Genomic DNA, 10,492 nt, shown 5'->3' on the forward strand with positions numbered 1-10,492 from the left:
CCTAACTCCCTAAACTTGTTTATTACCTCCACACCCCTTTTCCTACCGATGTCGTTGGTACCAATGTGCACCATGACTTCTGGCTGCTCCCCCTCCCCCTTAAGGATCCTGAAGACACGATCCGAGACAACCCTGGCCCTGGCACCCGGGAGGCAACATACCTTCCGGGAGTCTCGCTCGCGACCACAGAATCTCCTATCTATTCCCCTTACCATTGAATCTCCTACAACTATTGCTTTTCTATTCTCCCCCCTTCCCTTCTGAGCCCCAGAGCCAGACTCAGTGCCAGAGACCTGGCTGCTAGGGCCTTCCCCCGGTAGGTCATCCCCCCCCAACAGCATCCAAAACGGTATACTTGTTTTGAAGGGGAACGGCCACGAGGGATCCCTGCACTGTCTGCCTGTTTGTTTTTTTCCCCCTGACTGTAACCCAGCTATTCTTGTCCTGTACCTTGGGTGTGGTTACCTCCCTGTAACTCTTCTCAATCACCCCCTCTGCCTCCCGGATGATCCGAAGTTCATCCAGCTTCAGCTCCAGTTCCCTAACACGGTCTTTGAGGAGCTGAAGTTGGGTGCACTTCCCGCAGGTATAGTCAGCGGGGACACCAGTGGTATCCCTCACCACCCACATCTTACAGGAGGAGCATGCAACTGGCCTAGCCTCCATCCCCTCTTACCTATAGGTTATATCTCTTGCAGTAATATTATTAAAGAAGCTAGGTTAAGGTATCCAGGCTGTGGGCTGGATTCACCGTTTTTGAGACTAAGCGTTGATGCCAGCGAAGGAACTGTGGCATTTTACGACGGAAAAATCGGCGCCGAACCTTTACCCGTCCTGCGATCGGTGAGGGACTGGCAGCTGCACCGAGTAAAACTTCCGGCTCCCATGATTAAAAATGGCTGGAGAATGGCTGGTGCATGCACTGCCACGATCTGCAGCTGCCGCGCTGTAAAACATGGCGGCGGCCGTGTGCGGACCCGACCTGCCAAATACTGCTCCTCCAGCCACCCCCCACCAGTCCACCCAGCCCTCGCGGAAGTCCCCCTGACCAGCAGTACGGTTCGCGGCTGACTGTGGCGGCGCTGGACATGATCCACAGCCGCCAGGCCGGGTTCCCGATCGCTGAGACCACAAGTGAACCGTGCTGTTGGGAACTCGGCCCATCGACAGTGGTGAATTGCGGGGGCCTCGGAGTATAGAGGATCAGGCCCGCTGATGATATGCCAACGGTGCTTAAACGCCATGTGTGGGTGGTTTAGCACATTGGGCTAAATAGCTGGCTTGCAATGCAGAACAATGCCAGCAGCGCGGGTTCAATTCCCGTACCAGCCTCCCCGAACAGGCACCGGAATGTGGCGACTAGGGGCTTTTCACAGTAACTTCATTGAAGCCTACTCGTGACAATAATCAATTATTATTATTATTATATGGCGAGCGACGCATTTATGCCATTTTCAGGGTGCCGGAGAATCCCAATTTGCCGTCAAACCGGCGCCTACCGCAATTCTGCCGTGGAGGCTATTCTCTGCCCAATTGTGTTTTGCAATTACAGCGTTGGCCAAAGGTGACTCCAGCCCTGTGTGTCTGCTAAAGTTGTAATTGAGGAGTCGTAAGAGTGAGATAATTATTAATTTTAACCAATTACTTGGAGATTCCTTGAAGTGTAGATAATTTATGAGGGGGTGGTGTTTAGTCCTAGCTAAGCAGGTCATGGAACATAGTGGGATACCGATTATGTAATTAATGGCAGGAGCCAGGTTTGCCTCTAATTTTGCAGTCCGATAAAAGATTTTAAGTTTAACAACATTTGTTTTGTCAAATGCTGTTGGATTGAGCGGAAGTGTACTGGATCTGCTCTTGAAAGGAACTCTCGCCAATAGTCTACACAGCTAAGCAAGTAAACTGGTTGTGTTAACTTTATTTATAAGTGGCATTTGAACTCTTTTGGGTTGCTTAATTGGAATTGGTGGCAGGTGTAGATAGTAAGTTACCAAGTTTTCCTTTTATTTAAGAATTGTTTAACTGATCATTGTAAAGCTATTTCTTTGATGTTAAAGTTTGTTTTAACATAAGATACTTATTGGTCAGAGCCATCGCTCCTGGGGTGAAGTATCCTTTCCTCACAGATTTACAAAAAGAAAAATTGTTTGGGTTCTCGTCCAATATCCTAACAAATGTTGGAGTCTGGTCCAGTATCCTTAACCATCCTGTGATTGTGCTGATGCTATATAAATACAAATCTATAACTTCAATATAAGACGGTGACTCAACACTAGCTTCTCAAGAGCAATAAATGCTGGTCTTTTCCTCGGAACTCGCCTCATGAATGAATAAATAAACCCACCCACCCTGCATTAAAAAAACATTAGTTTAAGCAGCAAAGGAGTGTCAGGTAGAATTATTTGGTATTAATCAAACGTTACTTTTTTTTCTTTTAAAAGGCCTCAAGCTGCGTGGAAGGGATATTGGACAACCTCTGGAGAAGGGCCCAAAGAAAAAATGAGAACAAAGCCTCGAAATCAGTTCTCCCTTTGAACTGGTCTCCCCTGGCTTTGTTTACAAGTCAGAATGACGTATTGCCAAGCTAAATACGGAAGGGATTGTGACCTGCCCCAGCTGAGTAACTCTAATCGACCTGCTGCCTGCATTCTGTTTCACCCAAAGAAAAGTTTCTGATTCCTCGGCATTGTTTTGAATGCAATTAATCTGTAACCAGGGACAGAAGTGTGAAAACTTTATTTGTGTTAAATCCCCATTCCACAACGGCACTGACTAAGTGCATATATTATTTCCTCTCGCTTTCTCTCTTTTTTTTCCCTTCTCCCTGTAAGTTCTTGTAGAAATAAAGTTTAAACCTTTGGACTTGGTGTCTGATGGTTTTGTGAGTGCTTGCGTTGGGAGTAAGACCACAGCATTGATTCTTTTTTCTTAGCGTTTACCTTGATCCCGAGCTTCAGGACAGATCGTTCCAGGACCCAAGCAAGCTGCCAACGTCTTGCTTTTTCCAGCTCATCTGAGCCTCACATGAAATTGAGAGCCTGCACGTGTGACTTTCTCGCCTTGTCCTGAGGAACAGACTGTGGAAAATTCCAGCAAGCCATTTCTCTTTGCATCGAGAGGAGCAAATTGTATTCCCATGGAGGAAAAGTTCAAATTGTTGTGTAACTCTTCCAGTGGGGAAAGAATTGAATGAGATGGTGCGAGGCGTCCAGGGGTTACTGAGGTTTGCCAGGATGTTGCCTGGTTGGATGAACTTGGTTTGTTCCTACTGGAGCGACGGAGGTTGTGGGGTGACCTGATAGAAATCTATAAAATTATGAGGGGCATGGACAGAGTGGATAGTCAGAAGCTTTTTACACAGGATGGAGGAGTCAATTGCTAGGGGACATAGGTTTATGGTGTGAAGGGCAAAACTTGAGAGGGGAATTTTTTACATAGAGGGTAATGGGTACCTGGAACTCACTGCCAGAGGAGGTGGTGGAAGCAGGTATGATAGTGACGTTTAAGGGGCATTAAAGTGTAAGATTAAGCAGAGGTATACGGACCCCGGAGGTATAGAAGGTTTCAGGTTAGACAGGCAGTATGGTCAGCACAGGCTGGGAGGGCCGAAGGGCCAGTTCCTGTGCTGTACTTTTCTTTGTTCTTTGTGTTCAGATTGGACCAACGGTGGTCTTGCAACTTCCTCCACTTCAGGTATTTGATCTCAACAAGGGAAGCTTCAACCAAATGATCACTCCAGACAATGTGACTGCACTGATGTGTGAGGCGGGTGTTGATGGAGAGGAGGCTTGCTTGAGTATGCTTCTCTTCAGGTGCTTCAGAGGAAACCTTGTCTGTCTGCACAGGCAGCCTGGAGCTGACCATTTTAAACTGTGGGTCCTTTTATAATCACCTGAAAGGGCTTGATTGAACCCCTCATCTGAAAGTCAGCTCTGCTCACAGGTGGCCATAGAGTGCAGGGCGAGGAAAATTGGGGCATTCTGTACTCGACATCTGTCATTCTAGGTAACGACAGGCCAAGGAGGGTACCCCACCTGAGCAAATCATTACCTGGGAAGAAGGTGCCATGGAAAGGCAAGGAATTGATGACCGTTTGTGTGCTTGTAATTGGATGATTACCTCCCATGTGCCAGGATAGGGACATAATGGAGTGGGTGGGGAAGATCCTCAAAAGGGAGGATGACCCTCTAAAATCATAGTTCATGTTGGAACCCAAGAGTTGGGCAGAACAGAACGATTGTAGTCCGAGTGAAGTTGAGGGAGGTGGGGAATGGCTAGCAGCTATGACAACGAATTGACACTGGTGCATTGATGATAAATTCAGTAATAAAGGATATCTTGGCGCAAGAGGAAGTCTGAAAAGGAAGGGGGGGGCAGGGGGGGGGGGGGGAAAGAGACCAGTCAGCATCCTCCATGTTGCGATGATTTCCTGAGGGAGAATTACAAAGGCCCTGAAAAAGGAATGCTGGAGGGTAGGAATTGAGTCTTTTAAAGATAAGATGCCACTAATTAGTAAAGGGCTGGGCAGTAAATGTGGCTGAATGAGTGGTGTGGCAAGAAGGGGTTACATTTCTTGGGTAACTGGAACCAGAACTGGGTTAGGAATGTAGTATTTGGAAAGATTGTGAAGGGGTTTGGCAGGGTAAATACTGAAATGTTGTTTTCACTGGCTGGGAAATCTAATACACGAGGCACCGTCACAGGACAGAGTCCGATCATTTAGGACTGAGATGAAAGATTTATCACTGAAACAGTTGTGAATCTTTGGAATTCTTGTGGATGTGCCATCACTGAAACATTTAAGGCTGAGATAGATTTTTGGTCTTGAGGGTGCGTGTGGGACAGTTGAAACCCAAGATGGGCAATGATCATATTGACTGGTGTAGCAGGTTGAAAAGGCCGCGTGGTTTACTGCTGTTTTGGATCTTCTTTAAAAGGGAATGAGTTTGTTGTAGTTTTTTAATATATTGATTTGGATTTTTGCCTATCCCTAATTACCCCTGAGAAGGTGGTGGTGATCTCCCACAATCAATGTGGTGTAGGAACACCAGCCGTGTAGGAAGGATGTTCCAGGCATTTTGACCAGTGGAGGAACAGTGATTTGCTTCCAAGTCGCTTAGTGTGTGGTTTGGAAGGGAACTTGCAGGTGGCGGTGTTCCCATGCACCCGCTGCCCTTGTCCTTCTAGGTGGTGGAGGTGGTGGGTTTGGAAGGTTCTGCTAAAGCAGCGTTGGGTCGATGAATGCTGAACTGCATCTTGTAGGTGGTGCCCACTGCTGTCACTGTCAGTGATGGAGGGAGTAAATATTGTGGTGGAAGGGGTGCCAATCAAGTGGGCTGCTTTGTCCTGGATGGTGTCGAGCTTGTGTTGGAGCTGCACTCATCCATGCAAGTGGAGAATATTTAACTACACTCCTGACTTGTGCCTCGTTAATGGTAGCACGGTAGCATTGTGGATAGCACTATTGCTTCACAGCTCCAGGGTTGCAGGTTCGATTCCGGCTTGGGTCACTGTCTGTGCGGAGTCTGCACATCCTCCCCGTGTGTGCGTGGGTTTCCTCCGGGTGCTCCGGTTTCCTCCCACAATCCAAAGATGTGCAGGTTAGGTGGATTGGCCATGATAAATTGCCCTTAGTGTCCAAAATTGCCCTTAGTGTTGGGTGGGGTTGCTGGGTTATGGGGATAGGGTGGAGGTGTTGACCGTGGGTAGGGTGCTCTTTCCAAGAGTCGGTGCAGACTCGATGGGCTGAATGGCCTCCTGCACTAAATTCTATGATAATCTATGAATGGTGAACAGGCTTTGGGGAGTCAGGAGGTGAGTTACTCACCACAGGATTCCTACCCTCTGATCTGTTCTTGCAGCCACAGTATTTATATGGCTGGTCCAGTTCTGTTTCTGGTCCATGGTAACCCCCAGCATGTTGATAGATTCAGAGTCAACTACCTGGTCACCTACCTCTCCTTCAGAAGAGACGAGTGGGGAGATCTCACACACTGCAGGTGGTTCCTCTGTATCCTGGAACCTGCAGGAACACACAAGCATTTCAGTAATAGTGTCCTTGTGTCCGCGTCTCCAAACACGGCTTTCATTATTTCCCCATTCTGGGGGCAATGCCAATTTGTCCTATTCTGAACCTTCATCTCTCGTTCCTTCGAACCCACCCATTCTAATTTCCTCATCCTCCCTGTTTCAAAATCAACACCTCTTCCATCAAGCATGCAAACGTTTCCCAACAACCTGCATTTATATAGCACCTTTGACATAGTAAATCACCACAAGGCACGTTACTGGAGTGTTATCAAACAAAGTTTAACACCGAGACACACAAGGAGCCATTAGGACAGGTAATCAGAGGCTTGTGCTAAGGAACATCTTAAAGGAGGTAAGTGGGAGGTAGAGAGGCAAAGAGATTTAGGGAGGGAATTCCAGACCTTACGATCTTGGATGTCAATGGTGGAACAAGTAAAATTAGAGGTGCTCAAGAAGCCAGATTTAGAGGAAAGCAGAGATATCAAAGTGTGTATTGTGCAAGAGAAATAGGGAGGGTGGGGGGGGATTGAGGGTGGGGGGGAGCTCATGGAGGATTAGATCAACTGCAGGATTTAAAACAGCCCCATCCACCTTCTCAGCTTGAATTTGGGGTAAGACTGGCTCAGCCCACAGACTGGGGCTCACCAGCTGCACCTCATCTGCTCCTCATACAACTTCCCTGAAAGCCTGTCATCAACTCCGACTGCCTCATCAGACAGTCCCAGAATATCGAGTCACCTCACACCAGCCTTCCTGTGGCCTCTAGCTGTGGGAAACAATGATGATCAGTTTTTAATTTGATTTGTCCGGATCCTGATGTGGAACCAGCTCCTGGCTGCGAACGGCCGCTTACTTCACTTGGAATATTGCGCACAATTCTGGTCGCCGCACTACCAGAGGATGTGGAGGCTTTGGAGAGGGTGCAGAGGAGGTTTACCAGGATGTTGCCTGGTATGGAGGGTGTTAGCCATGTGGAGAGGCCGAATAGACTCGGGTCTGTTTTCATTAGAAAGACGGAGGTTGAGGAGTGACCTGATAGAGGTCTACAAGATTATGAGAGGCATGAATAGAGTGGATGGGCGGGCACTCTATCCCAGGGTGGAGGGGTCAGTCACCAGGCGGTATAGGTTTAAGGTCCATGGGGCAAAGTTTAGAGATGTGCGAGGCGATTTTTTTTTTTTTTTTTTTTTTTTTTTTTTTTTAAATATATAAACGTGAGTGCCTGGAACGCCCTGCCAGGCGAGGTTGTGGAAGCAGATACATTAACGGCGTTCAAAAGGCATCTTGACAAACACATGGATAGGATGGGTATATAGGGATACGGATCAAGAAAGTGCTGAGGGTTTTGGCAAATGTTGGTATCATGCCCAGTACAGGCTTTGAGGGCCGAAGGGCCTGTTCCTGTGCTGTATTGTTCTTTGTTCAATTACAACACATCAGTTCCACAGTGTCATTTACTTATTTATCCAATGGGTCCCATCTTCATCCTGCACTGACCAATGTCCCACACGCTGCTGTGACCATCTGGTACCAGGTCTAGTGGCAGTTCTTTACAGGCAAGCAGGATCAGTAACCTAGTTACCCAGACCCTACCCCTTCACCCACTGCTACTCAGACCCAACCCCCTCACCCACCAATACCCAGACACTGCGTCCTCACCCGCCGCTATTCAGACCCTACCCCCTTACCTACCGCCTCTCAGACCCTACCCCCTCACCCACCACTACCCAGACCCTACCCCCTCACCCACCACTATCCAGATCCTACCCCTCATTCCTCGTTACCCAGACCCTCCTCCCTCACTCACAGCTACCCATACTATACCCCCTCACACACCGCTACCCAGACCCTACTCCCTCACCCACCATTACCCAGATACCACCCCTCACTCACCGCTACCCAGACACTACCCCGTCACCCACATCTACCCAGACCATGCCCCCTCACCCACCGCTACCCAGACTACCCCTCACCCACTGCTACCCAGACACTACCCCCTCACCCACAGCTACCCAGACCATGCCCCCTCACCCACTACTACCCAGACTACCCCCTCACCCACTGCTACCCAGACTACCCCCTCACCCACTGCTACCCAGACTACCCCCTCACCCACTGCTACCCAGACACTACCCCCTCACCCACAGCTACCCAGACCATGCCCCCTCACCCACCGCTACCCGTACTACCCCCTCACCCACTGCTACTCAGAGCCTACTCCCTCACCCACAGCTACCCAGACCCTACCCCCTCACCCACCACTATCCAGATCCTACCCCTCCTCGTTACCCAGACCCTACCCCCTCACCTGATACCCAGACCCTACCCTCTCACCCACCGCTACTCAGACCCTACCCTCTCACCCACCGCTACTCAGACCCTACCCCCTCACCCACCGCTACTCAGACCCTACCCCTTCACCCACCGCTACTCAGACCCTACCCCTTCACCCACCGCTACTCAGACCCTACCCCCTCACCCACCGCTACTCAGACCCTACCCCCTCACCCACCGCTACTCAGACCCTACCCCCTCACCCAATACCCAGACCCTACCCCCTCACCCACCGCTACTCAGACCCCCCTCACCCAACAATACCCAGATCCTACCCCCTCACCCACCGCTACAGACCTTACCCCTTCACCCACCAATACCCAGACACTGCGCCCTCATCCACCGCTAGTCAGACCCTACCCCATCACCCACCGCTACTCAGACCCCCCTCACCCAACAATACCCAGATCCTACCCCCTCATCCACCGCTAGTCAGACCCTACCCCCTCACCTACCGCTACTCAGACCCTATCCCCTCGCCCACCGCTACCCAGACCCTATCCCCTCGCCCACCACTACCCAGACCCTACCCCTCACTCCTCGCTACCCAGACACTACCCCCTCACCCAACAATACCCAGATACCGCCCTCACCCACTGCTACGCAGACGCTATCCCCTCTCCCACTGCTACCCAGACCCTACCCCCTCACCCACCACTACTCAGACCCTACCCCCTCACCCACCGCTACTCAGACCCTACCCCCTCACCTACCGCTATCCAGACCATACCCCTCACCCAAAGTTCGGGGAGGTGAATTACGCACCACAGGATTCCTAGCCTCTGACCTGCTCTTGGAGCCACAGTATTTCTATGGCTGGTCCAGTTCAGTTTCTGGTCAATGGTAACTTCCAAGGTGTTGATAGTGGAGGGTTCAGCAATGGTAATGCCATTGAATGTCAAAGGATGATGGTTGGATTCTCTCATTGGAGATGGTCATTACCTGGCACATGTGGCACAAATGCTACTTGCCAGCCCAAGCCTGGATATTGTCCAGGTCTTGCTGCATTTGGACATGGACTACTTCGGTATCTGAGGAGTCGCGAATGGTGCTGCAGTGATATCCCAGGACAGGGGATTGACCTCCAACCATCACAACCAACTTCCTTTCTGCCAGGTATGATTCCAACCAGCAGACAGTTTTCCCCCTGATTTCCATTGACTCCAGTTTAGATAGGGCTCCTTTATGCCATACTCGGTCAAATGCTGTCTTGATGTCAAGGACAGTCATTCTCACCCCACCTCTGGCATTCAACTCTTTGTCCATGTTTGAATTAAGGCTGTAATGAGACCAGGAGCTTAGTGGCCCTGGTGGAACCCAAACTGAGTGTCCGTGAGCAGATTGGTATTGAGTAAATGCTGCTTGAAGGCATCGCTCACAATATTTTCCATCGCTTTGCAGATGATTGAGAGTTGACTGATAAGGTGGTAATCGGCCTGGTTGGATTTGTCCTGCTTTTTTGAACAGGACACAAGACCAGGGATGTACGTCTGAGGCTGTCAAAGGCTCTGGTCACACCCCATTTGGAGTATTGTGAGCAGTTTTGGGCCCTGTATCTAAGGAAGGATGTGTTGGCCTTGGAAAGGGTCCAGAGGAGGTTCACAAGAATGATCCCTGGAATGAAGAGCATGTTGTATGAGGAACGGTTGAGGACTCTGGGTCTGTACTCGTTGGAGTTTAGAAGGATGAGGGCGGATCTTATTGAAACTTACAGGATACTGCGAGGCCTGGATAGAGTGGACGTGGCGAGAATGTTTCCACTTGTAGGAAAAACTAGAAGTAGAGGACACAATCTCAGACTAAAGGGATGATCCTTTAAAATAGATGAGGAGGAATTTCTTCAGCCAGAGGGAGGTGAATCAGGGGAACACTTTGCCGCAGAAGGCTGTGGAGGCCAAATCACTGAGTGTCTTTAAGACCGAGATAGATAGGTTTTTGATCAATAAGGGGATCAGGGGTTATGGGGAGAAGGCAGGAGAATGGGGATGAGAAAAATATCAGCCATGATTGAATGGCGGAGCAGACTTGATGGGCTGAGTGGCCTAATTCTGCTCATGTCTTATGGACATACCTTGGCTCGGGATGCAGCAAGCTCGGGAGCATATGTCTTCAGTACTATTGCCGGAAT

General features: G+C 49.7%; 1 protein-coding gene across 2 annotated transcripts in view; it reads left to right on the forward strand.

The window, feature by feature from the left end:
• The window catches only part of edf1 (endothelial differentiation-related factor 1), a 47,216-nt gene extending 44,349 nt beyond the window's left edge, over positions 1 to 2,867 (forward strand). The window contains exon 5 of one of the 2 annotated variants that reach the window (XM_072488093.1): positions 2,442 to 2,867. In XM_072488093.1, the coding sequence (XP_072344194.1) occupies positions 2,442 to 2,503 (62 nt within the window). In that variant the 3' untranslated portion in view covers positions 2,504 to 2,867. The remainder of the gene's footprint in view (positions 1 to 2,441) is intronic. The other variant, XM_072488094.1, reaches the window with a different exon arrangement.
• Positions 2,868 to 10,492: the final 7,625 nt, after the last annotated feature.

This window comes from Scyliorhinus torazame, chromosome 22 (genome assembly GCF_047496885.1).
Source record: "Scyliorhinus torazame isolate Kashiwa2021f chromosome 22, sScyTor2.1, whole genome shotgun sequence".
Taxonomy (NCBI): Eukaryota; Metazoa; Chordata; class Chondrichthyes; order Carcharhiniformes; family Scyliorhinidae; genus Scyliorhinus; species Scyliorhinus torazame.